General features: G+C 38.7%; 1 protein-coding gene across 2 annotated transcripts in view; it reads left to right on the top strand.

Annotated features, from left to right (window-relative positions):
• dnai1.2 (dynein, axonemal, intermediate chain 1, paralog 2) overlaps nucleotides 1–20,374 on the top strand; it is a 36,001-nt gene that overhangs the window by 1,590 nt on the left and 14,037 nt on the right. For both annotated transcript variants that reach the window (XM_012870743.3, XM_012870745.3), the window contains exons 4-18: nucleotides 2,275–2,355; nucleotides 2,666–2,792; nucleotides 4,423–4,478; nucleotides 4,576–4,731; nucleotides 4,901–4,960; nucleotides 5,060–5,185; nucleotides 6,164–6,248; nucleotides 6,336–6,453; nucleotides 7,376–7,419; nucleotides 7,544–7,788; nucleotides 8,060–8,149; nucleotides 8,258–8,345; nucleotides 8,462–8,541; nucleotides 10,044–10,192; nucleotides 14,332–14,431. In XM_012870743.3, coding sequence (XP_012726197.2) covers nucleotides 2,275–2,355; nucleotides 2,666–2,792; nucleotides 4,423–4,478; nucleotides 4,576–4,731; nucleotides 4,901–4,960; nucleotides 5,060–5,185; nucleotides 6,164–6,248; nucleotides 6,336–6,453; nucleotides 7,376–7,419; nucleotides 7,544–7,788; nucleotides 8,060–8,149; nucleotides 8,258–8,345; nucleotides 8,462–8,541; nucleotides 10,044–10,192; nucleotides 14,332–14,431 — 1,605 coding nt within the window. The remainder of the gene's footprint in view (nucleotides 1–2,274; nucleotides 2,356–2,665; nucleotides 2,793–4,422; nucleotides 4,479–4,575; nucleotides 4,732–4,900; nucleotides 4,961–5,059; nucleotides 5,186–6,163; nucleotides 6,249–6,335; nucleotides 6,454–7,375; nucleotides 7,420–7,543; nucleotides 7,789–8,059; nucleotides 8,150–8,257; nucleotides 8,346–8,461; nucleotides 8,542–10,043; nucleotides 10,193–14,331; nucleotides 14,432–20,374) is intronic.

Here is a 20,374-nt window from a genome sequence, read left to right as displayed (position 1 = left end):
GTAAGTAATATTTTCTTGAAATTAGTGTATTTGTCATTGATTTTAAATGATCTGCCATTGGAATACAATTTTTTTTACAGATAAAATACAAACAACACATCTATCTAGTCTTATTTTACAGGTCAAAATACTCATTCCAATGCGGTACCGCGCACGTGACGTCACCGTCTCAAGAGCAACGCCCCTTTTGCCGCTTAGGTAGGGCATACAGGAGAGAACGCATACAGGAGAGAACGCACGGATAACAGATATGACCGACTTTACAGCCGTTAAACTTTCCCAAGACGATGTTCCAGGCACACGGATTACTGGTCGCACTGTCGAAGAACACACCAACCTTCAGCTCAAACGATGGCTTGAGGTTCGAGGGCTTAAAAAAAGACTGGAAAACTGGCCGAGTTGATGAACGGTAAGCTTTGTTTTTTTTTCCTGCGCGGCGATCAAGGCAGCGTCGGCCGTTTTTTTAGTTGTTGTTTGCAATCACCGTCCAGGAATGGGTATATGTTTAATGTTTGTCTCATTTGAAATGTTTTTGAGTAAGCCTGGTAGCAGGCTATCATGTTAGCGCCTGCTACCATGATAGCCTATATGCTGTCATGGTAGCAGGCGCTACTTTATTAACATGTCGGCCACCAAAATACTCTTACCTTGACTTGATGTCGCTGGAATTGGGTCAGGATGTTCTTCGGTTGTGCCCTTTCCTCCGACAAAATGCTTGCTACATATGTACTTGAATTTGGTAACTTTTTCCGGGTTGAACTGTTGTGTAGGCCGACCGCCCCGGTGTTCCAAGCGTACACATTTCTCCTTGGCAGTCTTGAAGAAAACATCCTTCATATGCGGCCGATCAGCGTAACTCGAGTCGCTGTTGCACGTTCCATAGCAACAATGTTTAAAAACCATGGTCTTAGATTTGGAAAAAGCATTTGTTTACCGAGTAAAACCAAGGGTAACGCACGTCTCTTTTACAGCGAAACAACGGCGGACTATGCAAGCATGCCCTACTGCGTACCACGTGATGTGACGTCATCGTGACGTTGTGTTTCTAAAAATAGCTCGCGCGCGGTACCGCATTGGCAGATAATCTTATTTACCTGCTCAGATTAAGGGCAAATATATTAAATTCAAGAAAAGTTAATTTACTTTTAGTCCCTTTTTTGCAGTGCAGGGCCTTCTATAGGACGTTGGGCCCTCAGGCAACCCTCATAAAGACTTTCTAATGGTTTGGTGATCACTTCAGAGTCATCCTGTTCCTCCTTGCACAAAGGAGCAGATACCTGTCCTGTTGATTGGTTGAGGATCTCCAACGGCCTTGTTCAGCTCTCCTAACTGCCTGTCTCCTGGAATCTCCTCCATGCTGTTGAATCTGTGCTGGGAAACAGAGCCAACCTTCTGACCATAGGACGTTTTGATGTGCCATCCTGGTAGAGTTGGACCGCCTGTGCACCCTGTGTAGAATTCGGGTATCGCCACATGCTACCAGTAGAGACACTGACCCACAGGTCAAATACAAAACTACTGAAAAGCTGTCCAAACCATTAGGGGAAAATGTCAATGGCCTCCAACTACAAACCCATTCCTGTTTTTGGGATTATCTCATCGTTACTCCTTAAGTGAATCAGCTGTTAATTTAATTAAGATTAAAAGAACCAACACTGTTTAACAACCCCCTCTACAACTAAACCGACCAGATCAATATTCCAGATGTTTAACTGACTTCATATTATATCATGATCAATAAGAGTCCCTTTAACTTTTTTCAGCAGTGTATATTTATCGGCTTCAAACTCTCAGGTACATTTTAGGGTTGATTTTTTTTTTATGTTGGGGATGTTTTGCATGGGTTTTTAATAACTGGACATTTTGTGCTCCATTTTGGTCACTCTGAGTGTAATGCTAATATTTCCTTATCTATATATTCATTTTCTAATCCAGTTGGGATTCAGTGCTATGCTTCTTTTATTTTAGGCGACTGTGGCCATTATGAATCATTTCACTATTTAACAGGTCAATCTTTCCCCTGACTAAGTACAAAATGTCCAGACCATCTGGTTTTGTTTTATCCATTTAGACACTTTGTTGAGGATCTTTTATGGAAGTACAGTAACTGGTGTCTTTGTACAGGAAATGGGTGATAGGGCCAGCATCAAAATCACGTCCTCCTAGTTTTTTTTTGGCTTATTTAGTTATCTGCTCAGGGTGATATTTATTTTTGCATTGCTTGGATGCGATTTTGTTTATTGACCGTTGTCATCTCTGTACGGAAATGACCAGGAGCTGAAGGAGGAAATTACAAGAGTCCTGACTGCGAACAACCCACATGCTCCCCAAAATATTGTCCGCTACAGCTTTAAGGTAAGGAAGTCCTAACTGGGTGTATATAATTACATTCCTTAAAGTAAATGCTATCAGCATTGCTATACCATAGCCACTGTAAATCCAGGTACGGTATTGCAGATTTTTGTGTGGAGGCAAATGTGCTTGCCTTACTCTACCTCTTTATAAAAACACAAAATTAAAGTTGTACTCTACCACAAGTCTTTATTCTAATATGTTTTTGTTTAATGTCTTATGAGTAGATTCTAAAAGTTGAGATCATTCAGGAACATTAAAACCAAGGATTTACTACCATTATTCATATTGTCTTTATTTACGTCTGTCTCAGGAACGTTCCTATAAGTCAACAAGTGTTGTGGATCACTTGGCTGTTCACTTTGTGCTGGAGGGGAGCCTTTTGCATAAAGACTCTGAAGAAGCTCGGAGACTTAGAATCAGAGATGGTCTTTGTAAAGGTACGGTAGCTATGGAAAAACACAGAACTTTCACCTGGGTTATTAAAACGCATATTGACACATTGAGCTACTATATACTATATATATATATATATATATATATATATATATATATATATATATATATATATATATATATATATATATTCCCTGTTTGATATTTTAAAAAAGTATAAAAGACAAAAGAATTTATACTAGTAAAGTTACCTTAGGAAACTAGTCTTATCAGCAGTTTTTTTGTATCAATGAATGGTGTGGATAACAGGAATTCAAGAAAACTGTTGTCTGAGGGCATTTGCGTTGAGACTGACCAAAACTGGGGGTTGAAAAGCTCTCTGTTGCAAAAGCCCAGTGTAGTGGTAAATAACTGCTGTGACAAAACTGATTTGTACACTAAAGTTCTGGCAGCGTCCTGGATTGATGTTGCAATTTTTGCATTGCTTCTCACTCGCATTGTTACTCTGATTCTGGCACGTGTCAGCACATTTTCTCCCAACACTGGCGCCAGGACAACTTACAGTATATTAGTGAGCCATGTGGTGATTGTGCAAGTTTCACTTTTTTCTGCGTAATCAGTTTTCTTTTACTAATGAGGATAAAACTGCACTACAGTAATAATTCACTGTCAGAATGTTATTCTAAGGACCCGATCCATTACACCAAACAGTCCCTTTAAACTAATCCTGCACATGTAGCAGCTGGGCAGATTTGAACACAGCAACGGCAGACACAGTCAAATGTTCCCTCAGGGGGGAAAAAGGCAACAGTTAATTGTCACAGGAAAACATGCCTGAGTAATTTTTTTTTGGTTGGAGAGCGGTTATTGATTTCTTCAGTAACACAATCTGCAGCCGTCAACAGACACGTCGTACTCGTAAAGGACACATCTACACTAAAAAAAGCATTTTCTTGTGGCTTTTGACTCACTGCCCGGCCTCTCTGTGGCATAAGCTGTGGTCCTTATGCTACAGCTTTGGGTTGTCCCTTCCTCTTATATCCAAGCGGACAGACTGTTTTGGAGAATGAGAAGAGATCTCATTCACTTCCAGCTCACCCGTGCTTCCTGCACAGATTATCGTTTCAGCAAATGTGCTCCTTCTGTCTTCTCCCTGTGTCTCCAATTAGTAGCTACTGATCCAGTTGACATATTCCCATTAAAATGTCAGGAAACAAAATATTTTTTCTGATTGTATGGGAAATTTCTGAGCTTTACAATACCACACTTTCCATCATATTCTATATAAAGGCATGTATAATCAGTTTTGAGGGAGCGACCCAAAACCTCTTCTTGTGTGTAAAAACCTTGTGCTATTTAAACTGTGGAGATACCAATTTTCAATTTTTTTTTTTTTTGTACTTGGAAGATGTATAGGTTTCATTAGGTTTAAAACACGATATTTGGTCTTTGAACTCTTTAAATGATCAAAAGGCTTTTTGCTTTCTTTGTTACCTCATAACTTCAACAGTGTTTTTGTATCTTATGCGGTGTAGTGAATGGTTGAAGCCACTAGATGCCACTATTAGGCTAACAAATACAGTTTACAAAATTACACAATATATACATGTCTGATGTAAACGTTTTCTTTATGAAATATGCATTTATACGATTAAACGTGTCATATTTGCCCAGAGCCTGCACCAACGGAGAACAAAGCTGAATCAGAGGAGGATCATGCTGAAACCCCGGTAAACAGGAAAAAAATACATACATTTTAAAAGACTTTAAAAGATCTTTTTAAAAGAAAGTAAATTAAGCCATATTCTATCTGCTGATTTTCCACAGGCTACCCCTGTGGAGGATAGAGGAGAAGGCGAAGAAGCTGGAGAGGAGGAAAGACCAGACAGTGCTGCCTCAAGACCCGACAAAAAACAGGCCAAAATTACAAATCAATTCAACTTCAGTGAAAGGGCTTCACAGTCTCACAATAACCCTTCAAGGGTATGAAGTAGCAGTGAATATTATGTGTTATGCACAACTGTTAACACGTGGAATATTTACAAAATAAAGACTATAGCCTAATAATACATGCCATTAAAACACTGTACAGTTGCTTATGTATTGAAGTACAATGTATTACAAACATGACAAGGTTTTCCTTTTCCCTCAGGATAGAAGCTGCCAGACTGAACCTCCTCAACGCGTCACCTTTTCTGCCACTGCCAATCAGGTACGTCACCGACTTGTGTTCCGATGTGCTCTGCGTGGACTTATTTTCTGTTTGTGTAAAACTCTGATTGAGTGATGCGCTGACTCTGATTGCTTGCAGTGGGAGATCTATGATGCATACTTGGAGGAACTGCAGAAGCAAGAAAAAAGTAAAGAGAAGCAGAAAACCACATTATTGAAAAAAGATGATAAAAGCAAGAAGAAGATGACGCAGGTGGAGACACAGGTAAATGCTGTTTGGGATATATATATATATATATATATATATATATATATATATATATATATATATATATATATATATATATATATATATATATATATATATATATATATATATATATACTGCTCCAAAAAAAATAAAGGGAACACTTAAACAACAGTGTAACTCCAAGTCAATCCTACTTCTGTGAAATCAAACTGTCCACTTAAGATGCAACACTGATTGACAATCAGTTTCAGCTGCTGTGGTGTAAATGGAATAAAGGAGTGGTTCTGCAGGTGGTCGCCACAGACCACTTCTCAGTTCCTCTGCTTTCTGGCTGATGTTTTGGTCACTTGTGAGACGAAGGCTTTGATGCTATGGACTGGACCGTCTGTTCCCCACACCTAAATCCAGTTGACCACATCTGGATCATCGTGTCTCGCTCCTTCCACCAACGCCACGTTGCACCACAGACTGTCCAGGAGGTGGCAGATGCATTAGTCCAGGTCTGGGAGGAGATCCCACAGAAGATCATCTGCCATCACATCAGGAGCGTTGTAGTGAGGTCCTACAGGCACATGGAGGCCACACACACTACTGAGCCTCATTTTGACTTATTTTACGGACATTAAATCAAAGTTGGATCTGCCTGTATGTTTTTCTACTTTAACTTTGAGTGTGGCTCCAATTCCAGACCGCCATGGGTTAATAAATTTGATTTCCGTTGATCATTTTTTTCTGATTTTATAGTCAGCATATTCAAGTATGTAAATAACGTAGTAATTATTAAAAAATATTTCATTCATGCAGATCTAGAATGTTATTTTAGCGTTTTATGTTTGTTTGGTTTTTTGCTGAGTGTGTGTGTGTGTGTGTGTGTGTGTGTGTGTGTGTGTGTGTGTGTGTGTGTGTGTGTGTGTGTGTGTGTGTGTGTGTGTGTGTGTGTGTGTGAGAGAGAATTTCTGCCCCATCTAACAATTTGCTACATTTCTATTGCAGGGTGATGATCTCACTAAAGTGAGGAAGGTGTCCAAGATCATGGAACGAATGGTCATCCAAAATATAATGGATGACATAGCACAAGGCACGATCTTTTATGTAAAACACAACAGAAAACCCAAGTCATTTTTGATTAACGTATTTTCAGCGTCGTTCCTTTTGTACCCTTCAGATTTTAAGTACTATGAGGATCCCTCCGATGAGTACAGAGACCCGGAAGGCACTCTTCTCCCTTTGTGGACGTTTCACTATGATCAAGTCAGAAATTTGTCTGTCACTGCCCTCTCCTGGTAGGTTCATTTATCAACTGTGAAACATCAGCTCTAAATTACTGGGGAATTGTCTCCTTCTTTTACAGTTTCTTGCAAATTTCCGATTCCCTGTAAACATTTTCCCATTCTGTTACTCTTTAACTCCTCCTGAGTTATCCTGGACCTTTCTGCTGCTTGTTTGTTTAGAGCAGGGGTCTACAACCTGCGGCTCCGGAGCCACAAATGGCTCTTTGGACCTTTCCCAGTGGCTCTAAATAACTGGTTAAAAATGTTAAAGAACCAACTAATGTTTTTAAATATAGACATAATATGAAGTGCAGTTTTAATTTTTTTTTATCCATGCATAAATTGCATTGAATTTCTACATCAGAATGACTTTAAAAGTCAATTTTTCTTGTAATTTGTTGGAAACGTAATTTTTTTTACATAAATTACACAAATATCATCCCATAGAAAACATGTATCTATCATTTTTAAATCTTTTGCTTTATTTTAAAACCAAACATTATAAACCAAATGGTGGTCCTTTAAAAATACCAACACATTTTCTATACAACATTGATTAAAAAAAAGATTTAGAAGCTGTCTTTTGTCATGAGCTCATGTAACATTTGCAGCTCTACATGAATTTTATTTAGCTGGATTGAGGGCAAAGATGGTGCTTTGGTTTGTAGAAGTTGCTGACTCCTGGTTTAGGGAATGGGCGCGTCTGATAGATTCCCAATTGTGGCATATTCTTTTATTTCCAAATATTGCATTAAGTCAGGATTTTTTTAGGCATACCAGAGTAAAGTAGGCTGAATGCAAAACAAAAGCACGCCACACATTTCCGGGTTTTTTTTATCTATTTTTTGTAAAAGGGCTGTTAATGCATTTGTCACATTAAATCTCCTTACTGTCACAAAAGAGGACAATGAGTAATAAAGCCTTTACTCGGTAGGAATAACAAATACCAGGACCTGTTTGCTGTGGGATTGGGATCATGTAAGTACTATAAATAATAACAGTAATAAAACATCTCTTTTTGAATTGATTTTTCTTTTTTCACGGATCCTCACATACTATTTCCCGTCCCAAAACCCCTTTCTTCTACCTCTGCTGTGACTAGACGACTTTAGTAAGCAGGAGGGTGGCATGCTTCTCCTCTACACCTTGAAGAATCCGGCTTTCCCCGAATACATCTACTCCACCGACTCTGGGGTCCTGTGCCTTGACATCCACCCACAACACTCGCATTTGGTGGCCGTGGGTTTGTACGATGGCTGCGTGGCTGTCTACAACTTGAAAAAAAAGCCACACCCTGTTTACAAGAGTACCGCAAAGACTGGCAAGCACACAGATCCTGTCTGGCAGGTGACAGTAGGGGGTTCGGCAGATAGAAGAGTTCACTGTTTGGATGTTGTTCAGTTGAATGTCAAAGTGTTCGCCTCTGCTTAATTTGTGCTCGCATTAAATAACTGGATATCTTTTTAAATCATGCTGTGGCACTATTAAAGTTATTTAGGTTTTAAAAACTTGGGAGTTAAGACAAATTTTGCACATATTTTAGTCAGTTTGGGAGCTGAAGATGATCCAAAATGTTCAATCTATTGATTTGTTTCATCTTTTTACATTTTGTATTCAGGTGCGCTGGCAGAACGATGATCTGGACAACAACCACATTTTTTATTCTGTGTCATCTGATAGCAGGGTTGTGTCCTGGACACTTGTCAAGGTCAGTACGTCATAAGCACATTTGGTGGTTTGCATTATTATTTGCTGCTTCTCGTGTGTGTATGAGTTTATATTTTTGTTTTGTTTTTGTTTTTGTTTGTCATTTCAGAATGAGCTAATCTTTACGGACATTATCAGACTGTCGGTAAATGGCGGTGTCTCTGACGGACCAGATGGTGCACAGCTGTCCAACATTTGTAAGACTGCCTCATAGACAGTCTCTCCGACAGTTGTTTCCTATTGATTTAAATAATCAGTTTACTATATCAGACTGATATCGTTGACGGTATATATCTTTGTCTTCTATGTGCAGCTCGTGGTACATCATTTGACTTCCATAAACAGATTGATTATCTGTTTCTAGTTGGCACAGAAGAAGGGAAAATCCATAAGGTATGTGTGAAGGATTTCGCAGGCAGATTTGGCTCCATGACACTTCTAAAATTACACTTGGAACGTTGTTGATGTGATGCACTTTGACACGCAGACCTCCAGGGAGAAAAGAAGTCACATCTTAATTCGAGATCCAGTCATAAGGCTATCTAGACCTATTCACAAGTCTGATACAGTTTATGTATAAAACACTTTTTTTAACTTTATTTTGGAAACGGTTTGAAAAATCACTAAATTCTGATGTGACATGTCTGGAAGCCATGTCCCAATGGGCCATGGGTAATATGGTTGTTGTTGAAGGCTGGATTGAATTCAGTTATTCCAAAAAATATATGATCATTAACTTTAAGTATGATTTTAATTGGCTCCTATTAATAGTAGCAGATGTTTGATACATTACAGTTCTACTAAGAAAGAAAATCAGCTTTGCTTCACTCATAAATGTGCCTTACTTTACACGGGCGGCTCTTCTTGCTGACTTGTTGACAGACACTCACCCGATATGTGTGACATTAGATCTTTCATCTGTTACATTGATTCAGACACCTTAGAGAGGACAGATTAACAATCTTTCACCGCGCCACAGGACATCAGTCATTTTGAAAATGTTTGGAAACGATCTGTCCACAGCCTATAAAGTGTGTTTTACCCAAGATTGTGTGCAGTCTGCAACTCTGCTACTGTTTGGTTATTTTCTCAATCCCTAAATAGACTTTGGAAGAAAGCTGACAGATGGATATTTTACATTAAACTTCTCAGCCATTATTAATAAAATTTCAGCTAGCTCCACAGTGGAAGCCTGTGTTAATAATGAATACAGAAGAATATCTTTATTATTGTTACTCCACACTCTGTTTTAATTTTTTTAAAACAGAGTAAAAACACAGTAAAAAACTGTGCCTCTTTTACCGTTCCAAATAATTTGATTGTATTAGATTTTAATATCTATTTATTTTAGGACTATTGTTTTTTACATATTGGTAAATCAGAAAAATATAAATTGTGGTTTTCTAAACAGCTATTTACAGAGGATAGCAAAGTCTGCATGCCCCTGTTAAAATAACAGGGCTTTTTGTTATTTAAAGAAATCAGGCCATTGTAAATCATTTCAACACTTTGTCTTTTTTAATGTCACATGTGCCCTGTAGAATTTAACTAAAAAAACTAAGTAATCTGTTCAAAAAAAGAAGATATACAGAAAAAAAGCAAAAAAAGGTTATCTCCTGGTTGCTTCAGTGAGCGCGCCTTAGCTAATACAGGGGTTGAATCACCTTTTCATTAAATGATGTGTTCTATGGTTAAAGTCTGTCCACATGCCACATTTCCTCCTGGTAATAGGCGTCACAATATTTGAACAAAAGCATCTTCATACATTAATGTGCAAGCTGTTCAGTATACAGGCACTGAATGAACTGAATAATTAACTTTATGTCTTGAGAATATTAACGTGTGTTTATTTTAACTTGCAGATAAAACTCAACACTTTCTTTTTTATTCCCTAGTGCTCCAAGACTTACTCCAGTCAGTTCCTGGAGACGTATGACGCCCACAGCATGCCGGTAGATGCTGTAAAGTGGAACCACTTCCATCCCGACATTTTTATTTCTTGCAGTTCAGACTGGACTGTCAAGATCTGGGACCACACCGTCAAGTAAGAAACAGACTTTTTTTTGGTAACTGCATCTGCTGAGGTAATGGAGTCATTTGAGCATTAAGTTATTTTTGTTGTCTTATGTCTAATAACCATAAAATAATATAATAAACTATTCCCTGATCGCCCTGTATGTGGTGTCGCCTGACAAATTAAACGAACAGCAATCATTTATTGACATTCGATAGGATATAACAAACGTCATGGGAACATTGTGTCCTTGAAGTCATTGTGTTAGATTTGAGCGATTTTTGTTGAAGCTGACTGTAACACCTGGGCGATTCACAGCAGCAGGTTTTTCAAGAATCAACAATCTTTATTGTCATCATGCAGCCATAATGAAATTTTGGTGAGACGTCAGCTCTGAATGCACACACACACACACAACACACAGGCACAAATCAAAAACACCCATGGAAAACAAAGAGCAAGCACTCCCAGAGAAGACCGTCAGAAACACAAAAACACTATGAAAAGAAGATAGTTTTGAGATGGAGGGGAAAGACTTATCATAAGGGGAAACATCCTGTGCAATTAATATTATTATTATTATTAGATATTATGTCATATTAAGATAATAATGAGATTTTCAAGTTAAAAAGGAAAGAGAAGCAGCAGTCTATTCACAGACCGATGTAAAAAAAAAAAATTAATTTACATGAATGTAACCAGACAAACACCCTGTGAGTGTTACAGACTGAAATGAGAATTGTCCAATTTGCACAAACAGGTATTAGTATTTGAGAAGCAGTTTAATAATTCTCCGTCAGATCAAGAAACTGTGGAACCAGGTTGGCTTATATGATTTTCAGCAGGGAACAATTGCCTTCACAGCTATGGGAAAGAAGCTGTTTTTAAGTCTATATATGTTTCATTTAATGTTCCTGAATCGTTTTCCTGAAGGAAGTGGGACAAAGAGTGCTTTGCCCGGGAGGGAGGGGTCTGTGGCATCATAAACTATGTCTAGATCCTGGGAACGGCATCCCACAATCCCCTGTGCTGTCCGCGCCACCCGTACTATTCCTTCCTCTCCTAGGCTGTGCAGCTCCCATACCACACTGTTACACTGAGATACAGGATGCTTAAAATCTTTGCTTGATAAAGGTTTATGAGCAGCTTAGTAGAAAACCCAGTCCATTTCAGTTTTATGACAACAAAGGGCCATCTTTGGGCCTTCTTCACCAGATGGGAGGTGTTCTCAGCCCAGGAGAGGTCAGAGTAGTTGTGAATGCCAGGAACTTTATGCTGTCAACATGCTGAGCCGAGGTCCATGAAAAGCATCTCAACATAGGTGTTAGGATGCTGCAGATGAGTCAGTGACGTGTGAAGTGCCAACGAGACAGCATCCCTGTAGGCAGTCCAGGCCAGCAGGGATGGCGTCCTGGATGTACTTTAGGAGGATCCTCCCAAAGCTCTTGATGATGACAGGGGTCTTCATGAAGCAATAGGATGTTAATCGATGAGGCAGGTGATGGTTGTGTTTTTGGGCACAGACACAATGATTTCAGGCAAGCAGGGAACATGGGAATAGTTTGTGGAATGTTCTGGTACTGCAGCAGTTTAGACCAAACGGACGCGGGCTTTATCCATTAAAGCAGTGTAATGAAAGGAATAATGATGTACTGCTAAAAATCTTAAATGGCTTAAATCATTATTTTTTTCACAACCTACATTTTTACAGCACTTTTAACCAGTGAGGAGGAGGAAGTCAGGAGAAATGTCTGAGCAGTAGCCTAGAGTTCTAGCAAACTGCCTCATTATCAAGGGACTTAAATGTGTTTTTTTTAGGGTGTCTAATCTGCCTCGAGTTCACCACATTGCTAATAACACATGGCAGTTAAACACATGGCAGTTTTGCGATGCTACAATAGAGTAACTGTCAAAATGTGATCCTGATGACACCCCCTGCTAGTCAAACTCTAAAAGTCCACATTTAGTTTTCCACAAATGTATATTTTGCTCCTAAGGGTCACTTCAAGCTAATACGACGAAGAAGGAGGATCAATTTGGTGAGATCACTATTGATTTAACGTGAGCTGTAAATCTCCACAAATATTTTGTACTGACAGGACAAGTATAAGGCAAAAACACTTAAAAGTATTTCCAATAAAAGCATAAACTTTAGGCTCGCAAACAACGTCTGTGTTTACCCTGATGATCTGGCTGTTTACTCCGTGCTCAAGCTATCTGCTGAAACTGTTGCGTGGCATACAAACAGTTTTACTTTTGTTACGCGTCATATGCCATTTCCATAAGCTCCCAGTTATTTTGTCTCTTTCTTTTTGATCCTGTTCATTTGCCAAGCCCAGAATTAATGGGGCTGAAGCCTGCTGCAGCAACCAAGGACACAGTTAGCAGGGTCCTCCACTGGACTGGGAGCCAGACTATCAGAGATGCCTTTTAGGCACACATTTATTAACACTTGTCTGTGACACCTCTGTTTATGTGTTGCTAAGACATCCGGCCATCATCACAGCAGCCAGCGATCCGTCTGTCTGCTGGCTTAACTGGACTTTTCATTGAATAAAATTAGCAGCGCTGAACCTGTTGAAAGATTGTGTACTTGTTGCTCTGTCAAGCATCTCTGTTTGTTGGAAGAGGTTCATTTTCAGCGGAGAGCGAAAGCTCTGAGTAACAGCATGATGACTAATGAATATTGTTACAGTCTCCCGTTGAAAGGAGCTGCTTAACATCAACAAGACTCGATCCGTTTAACATGCAGTGTCGGACATCCTTGTTTTGTTTTTTTTGTCATGTTGGTATGTAGAATATTATAGAACATTATTTATAGAACAGTTTCTCTAGTCTTTTAGCTGGTGAAAGAGCTATACAAGAGAGAATGTTTCTGTTATAAAAAAAGTGTAAAATAATGCTGTATCATTAACCTTTACAACGTTTTTAATGTTCTGTTTGCAAATAGTTAGGCACACTCAGTGAAATGTAATAATAATCCCTCTGATCTTTCCGTGGCGTTGCAGTGTGTTAGTCTTTATGAGCTTCTTTAGACTCATCGTGGATCAAGCATAATTTTCTTGGCTCATTTGATTAACCCACACATCCTCCCACATTGTGTCTGCACAAGCAGCTTGACTGAATAATGATAGTAATCATTTGCTCATCATGAGAGACACTATTTCAAAGTGTGATCCTTTACATTCTAAAAATAAAATACTTTAGATTTCTGAATAAAAATCACTTTCAACTCCCAGCTCACTGTAGAGTTAAATACAGTCAGACCTTGTGAATAAACGAATAAAGGAGTGATTGTGGACCGTGCTTGATAATTAAGCTTTGATGGGGGAAATAAAATGTAGTGGATGTGAGGCACAAGCAGAATGGATGTGGCAACACTCCAGGTCTTCCGAAAATCAATGAAACTAGAATACATCATGAGTAAGAGCAGTGGGTAAGTGGTGCATATGCGTTAGCTTTATGCAGAGGAAACACAATAGGTATACCGAAAATGGCTCCATCTTCTGACAGCTAGATGTGGATGAATACATTTCTCCATTATACTGTCAAAGAATTAGACTAGACTTTGTTTCCCCTGTCTTCCTTACAAATATAAAATGGCTTGAAATAGTTGAATTAGCTTTTTTTGTGGGATTTTATCTAATTGTAAAGAGGGAGAGCTATGATATTCCCCCAGAAGTCTCAGAATTAGTAAATAGGGTTTTGCTATGGTACATTTATTTCCAGTATAAGGAAAGCTGTTCTGTAGGCATCACAGACAGGTCAAAGATAAAGTTAGAGCAGGGTTAGCTTCAAAGGTGTGTGCTTCTTCTTGTAGGTTTATCAAGTTAAATACCAATAAAATGACTAAACTTTGTTAACATGACAAAATGTGATACGGTTCAATCCTTACTGTACGTCTTAGGGTGGCAGTAACCATGACCTACAGAAATATAGTCCATCACCCTTTTTGTCCTTGTTCCTGCATTCTATTCAGGAACGATAGTTTGAGCATGTGGCAGAACCTTTGTTTCCATTTGGCGTTAGTCTGCGTTCTGAGCAATACATTAACAAATGGACCATCCCATGTTTCACTTTTTAGAAATTAAATCCATCTCCATATGTTTCCAATCAGCAACTTTAATTGGGTTTTACTTAAACTTTTCTTGTATGTTTTTCTTTTTTAGGACTCCATTGTTCATCTATGACCTTGGTACAGCCGTCGGGGATGTTGCCTGGTCTCCTTACTCCTCCACTGTATTAGCTGCTGTGACAACAGATAGAAAGGTAAAAGCCTTTTTGAGTTCTTTGCTGTTTTTTTTTTTTTGTTTTTTTTAAACACGTTACAAAACGAGGAAACTCATGTTCTGCCTCTAGAAATGAGAATATCCAAAACATTTCTGGACGTACAGTTGTTTTTCATCTAATCTAAATTATCTGGCCTGTCAAAAATGTTCTTTATTAGAACATTTTTATTTATTGTAACAAGGTTTAATGTTATTTGTCAGTATTTTAATGAATTAGATAAAACTTTCTTTTGTATTGATTGGGGTGTAATCAATGATGTCAACTTCAATAATCCATCAATATCAATACTTTTAGACAGCATGTATTTTTAGGATTTAATCTTTTATATGCATTTCAAAAAGCTTAAAGCAGTTTGCAGACAAATTGCTGCGTGTTTTTGCCGTCCCTCTTCTTGGCTCTGTCTGCACAACTATCTAAAAAAAAAAAAAACATGGCTAATGGAGCACTAATTACTCGCTAGCTACATTATAAAAGTTTTCAAAGCGCACCAAGGTCCAAAGTATGGAGGTACTTAAAGTTAGGTGGCCATAAACTGAGGTGTGGATGCTCAGTACATTTTGTTACAAACCGCAGCAGAGCAAAACATGACTGAGCAGCTGCAGACCAGCCCAGGGGCTGATGATAAGCCAAAGCAAACCTGCTGGATGCTCTTAGGTTAGAGAATATGTCCTTCTGACATGTTTTCCTGTGTTCCTCACATGGTTTACTGGTCGTTTCCTGCCTGTGCCTGCGCCGGCGTTGTTAAAGGAGCAATTAGTGAAATGTCCTTATTTTAGATGGAAAGTACTAAAAAATAGTGATGTGAAAAACTAAAGATATCTTTTTAGATGGAATATGCTATGACGTCACACATCATCTCTGTGTTGTTCTCAAATATCTTGTTTACAAAGCCGGGCGGCCGCACATGCACGAACAACCATGTGAAAAGCTGCCACTCAACGCTTAAGCTTAGCTCCTCCCTGCCCATTAAATGCCACCGTCGGAGCAGTGTAGTGTAGGAGACAATGGCTGAGACCACGTCCAGCAGATTGAAACGTTCTCTTGCTGCGATACTTACTTCTTCATTATACATGTTTCTACAAAAGGTGATGCTATTTATTTATCTTTTGCAGCTGAAGTGGAGGTAGAGAGAGGCGTGGCTTGTCACACATCTTGTTTTGGTCTACAGACAATGCTCAGCAGCCCACCTAGTGGTGCAATTTCACTTATTGCTCCTTTAACGTTCAGACTTTGTGCAGAAGCCAAAATTAATTTTCCTTCATCCTATTTTGATCATATTTATTTGAATAGACACTGGGAACATCTAAAGGAATCAAATTCAAACAAGATAAGCTCCTTAATAATAAAGACAGTTCATAAATACTGGTAATTTTAAAGTTACTGTTTCTGTTACTAGATTTGAACTAAAAATCGAATTGCAACACATATTTTCCTTTGGTGTTTATCTCTGTTTGAACTGAGACCTGTTTTCATTTATTTATGTTCAATCTCTTCATATTTGGCCTCTGAATACAATTTTTCTAATGAGTCCGTGTTATTTATTTTTAATTGCATGAGGTTGTGCTTTATTCATATAATACTTTAAAGATCAAAACTTTGTTCTGTTGTTTTAAGGCAAAAAATAAAAGCTGTTATTGTGGAAAGACATATTTTAAAACTAATTCATTAAAAATGTGTGAATAATAAAATATAAAAATATAGTGGCAGCCCTACAATTGACCTGGAAAAAATAAAAATTAGAATCACAAAAATGTAAGATCAAGTAACCTGCCATCTGTAATAATGCAATCATGTTCATCTGTTTTTTCCTATAGCTATAACTATAAGAAAATTCAACCACATTTTTAAATCAAAAATGTATAATGTCCGTTGTTCCTGTGTTTAAATGAAATAATAACCAGTAACCAGTTTTAGACCTATTTCAGGCATGTTTGACTGCAAGATCACAGATCTGACAACACATATCCGCTGTGTCACCGATACCTTGAACTTGACATTTATTCGACTGAACATGTGAAGCACCAAGCAGCTACACCATCTACCATCTGCCACTCACTTTTTAATCATCTGTATATATTGGATGAGTTTCAAATCAAAGTTATGTAGCCTCAGGAAATCGAGTCGGTTCGGTCTCTTGTTTCATGTAACAAAGAAGCTTCCTAGTTATTGATTCCAGGCAAAAGTAATTTCAGGGGGTGTTGTGTTGCTTATCTTCACATATTTTTTTTAGTATGGCTTCAAGCTGTCCCCATCTGTTGGGCTTCTCAGTCTGTGCAACACTATAAAAGTCAAGAGTGTTATGTCTGACACGTTTCCTGTCCAATGTGCCAAGTGAAGTCGAGTGAGAATGACAGAGAGGAAATGAGAGCTGAGTAATTTGAGAGGCACCTTATGTGATATTTTGTGTGTTTATATCATGCCCTCTAAACTGCCTGGATTTGGTCACCACAGGCACCAGCTGCGGCATAGGATAACTTATATTACACAACTAAACTTTGCCCTGATAAGACATTTTCAGTGGATTTACCAAGGTAAAAAAAAAAACAAATGACCAGCGGCAAATGCTCTGTTATGTTAACTTCAGCTGAGAAAGATTGTGGCGCTTTACACTCCTTTGGGAAATGCCTTATGGCTATATCTGTGTGTTTCAAACTACCTCTGAATTGTAAGTGTTTATAATTAACTTTTACAGTGTGAACGCTGTGAAACGCTCCCAGGTTTATGGCCAGAACATAAGATTTCAATCTTGACCACAGCTGTCTCTCTTGCTTTCTGTGCCATTAAACCTGCTTTTAAACTTGATACAGTTAAACCTTTCTGTAGACTTATTTTTAGTGACTCTAAATAAGTTGTAAACTTCAGTCGCTGTGTCAGACTCATTGATTTTTATCTTTGCCGAAGCGGCCTTGGTCCTGCACTGACTCATTAAGCAATACTGCTGTGGTGGAAGGAGTTACCTGCTAGTTTTTTGAGAGTTTTTGAGAGAACAGCTAAACTGAACTACTAAATGACAACACAGAGAAACCAGAAAACTATCAATAATCACTCATTAAACATTTATCCAAGAACGACTCAAAATACAAAATAAAAGGTCATAATAAAAAAATTTTAAGAATTCCTTTATTGTCGCGCAATGGGGAAATTTGGGTGAAACAGGTGAAACAGAATAGTAGAAAGTAAGTAGAACAATTTTGCAAACAGAAGAGTTGTTGGTTAAAGCACAGTGCTTGCTTTCTGAGAATGAGGTATAACTCCAACAGACTGCCACTTTGGGTCCTTCAGTAATGCCCTTATGTCATTTATGTGTTAAAAAAGGCCTGCAAAGCTTTAACATGGACACTTGTTCAGAGCTATCTGACACCCATCTGACGCACATTGGAGGATCTACCCTGTTCTTTTCATCAAATGTGAGGAAAATATTTACCGTGATGACTTATCCAAGATCCCAACTTCCCCGCTTATCCTCCTCCATGCAAGGTCCTTTACTGTCTCTGTAGTGTAGCTCGAACTGATCATAAATAATAGGATGGACACAAACAACAATCAGTTTGTCCTCCCTTGTCGACTTCCCAGCTTTTTCTGGTCCTTCCGTACTGTCGGAAAATGCGACACTATGCCACATAGCGGAGTCTCTCTGATTGGTTGATGCTCCGTGTCCAGCTGTAAAAGTTCATAGTTTCCAACTCTAGCATCTGCCACTTTGAACACTCAAATGCTTGAAAACTCAAAACGCACCGCAACGAACGGGTGAAATGCGCCCTCTCGTCACTTCTAGATGCACATCCACCATAGACTCTCTGGATGTGCATCAGCTCCAGCGCGTTTTGAGGCGGAGGGATATATGACGAGCGCGCATCACCACTGCCGCTAGCTTGTTAGCTATCTGGACCGGGAAGCTTTTCTGACCGTTCTGAAATACGTATTTAAATAAATAAACAACCAAATTTCTATAAATACAACCGTACCCCCCCCCCCACACACACACACACACACACACACACACACACAGAGAGCCGTGAACCTTGCGTGTTAGGGTAAGCTATCATTAGCGGTAGCCATGAGACAAGGAGGGAAACTTTGAATCTCGATACAGAGGATTAGTGTAATCTTATATATCTTTAGAAAATCCAAGCTATATTTCCAACACATTTAAACGACAATGTCTGTCAATACAACCTGCAATGATAAAGAATACAATGCTTCCTCATTACCTTTTTTTTTTTTTTAAACAGCACTAGTGGTTCGTTTTTTTTTTTTTACCCGCTCAGAATGAACTTTAGCTAGCTAGCTAGCTAACCATCTCCCTACCTACCCCACCTACACAAGCAATACTCGCTATTTTACAATAATATTTTACACCTCAAAGTAATGCACAAGCAAACATCCAGGCTATAATGACAAAATTAACATAACTTTTGATACCTTGACTGCCATTTAATGTTAGGGTTAATTAGCCAGCTTATAATGCTACTTGCACGTGGACTTGTTATTCACTCAGACATTAGACATTAGCCTTCTGAAATTCAGCATTTGTAGAACTAAAACCGGCCGAGGTTCACAGTTAACAATGATTTACAGAAATTCTAGAAATTCAGCGTCTGTTGAAAGGACAAATTATGCGTTTGATAGTGAATAAGAAAAAAAAACTTACCGGAGTCGCTTGACATGAATGAAGAAAATGGCTGGCTGAAATTTCTGTTGGACTGAGGAGGTGGGCGGAGCTTTCCAGAGTACGTTTCACACCGCCTATTTTAACAATGGATATTTTCACCAACACTGGGTGGTATCTTACTCCAGCTGTTGTTGCAATAACTCTGAAATAGTCAGTGTACTTTGACACTGCATATTTAACACTGTGGAATTTACTGTGTACATGTAAACATGCCGCCCCTGACGCTCAGATCGCATTTGATCTGAACGCAGCATTATTCTTTAAACATTCCCTGGGTGCTGGACAGCAGCCCACGGCTTGACAATGGATGGGTTAAATGCAGAGGACAAATTTTGTTGGAATGACAAAGATTATTATAAAGGTAACATGTAGAGAGTTAATGGAGAAACAAGGAGTTGATTTAGTGTATTTCAATTCAATCAGACAACTGCAGCTGACCCAGAATGCTGCCAGTAACATGAATTGTTACTGGTGTCACAACCAGTGACTGTTTCGATGTGTTTATGTTTTGATAATGTAAAGCAGTGTCAACTGCATTGCTGCTGAAATGTGCTATACAAATAAACTCAACTAGACTTGGCTTCTGTATGTATTCTTAATCATGGCAGGATTGGTCCTCCATACTTATCAAACCCATGACAGCATGTTGCAAACTCCCATAGAGAGTTAAAAGGCTCCAACACAAAATCCAACTCCCCTCTTAATAAATATTTCTTTTGTATTTGCAAAATATCACCAAGGCTAAGTACTTTATCCCATTCAGATTATAAAGAATTATAAAATACACACAGAAGTCTTGCATCTTTTGCTTCATGTTTACCTCCTTATTCTCTCCCAGGACGTTGGCTTTGTTCCAGATCATTTAATCAAATTTGTGTAACTCTCTAGTAGAGCTTGACTGACTCATTCAAGTTGCATGCTCCTTGATGCATGTATACCAGTAATGACAACCTGACTTTCTGTTACTTCTGCCATTCCACAAAATGTCAGAGGAACAATGGCATGCATATTTGTGTGATTGTGTGGGTTTATGTGAGCTTGTGCACATGTGTTCATGAGGGTAATACATCGCCTTGGAGGCTGAGGTGCAAGAATGACACACGGTTGTGTGGCGGAAACAAATTCTCTCTGTCCCTGATCCTCCATCTGAGCTGCCTGTTTAGAGAAGTGTCTGGATGACATAATGAGAAAGTCTGGTCCTCTGTGATAGTGATTAGTTTACATATTCCATGTTTGCTCTTTCTGGTTGA

This window comes from Fundulus heteroclitus, chromosome 20 (genome assembly GCF_011125445.2).
Source record: "Fundulus heteroclitus isolate FHET01 chromosome 20, MU-UCD_Fhet_4.1, whole genome shotgun sequence".
NCBI lineage: Eukaryota > Metazoa > Chordata > Actinopteri > Cyprinodontiformes > Fundulidae > Fundulus > Fundulus heteroclitus.
The sequence above is the reverse complement of the archived record's forward strand: the minus strand, read 5'-3'. Positions and strand labels throughout refer to the sequence as shown.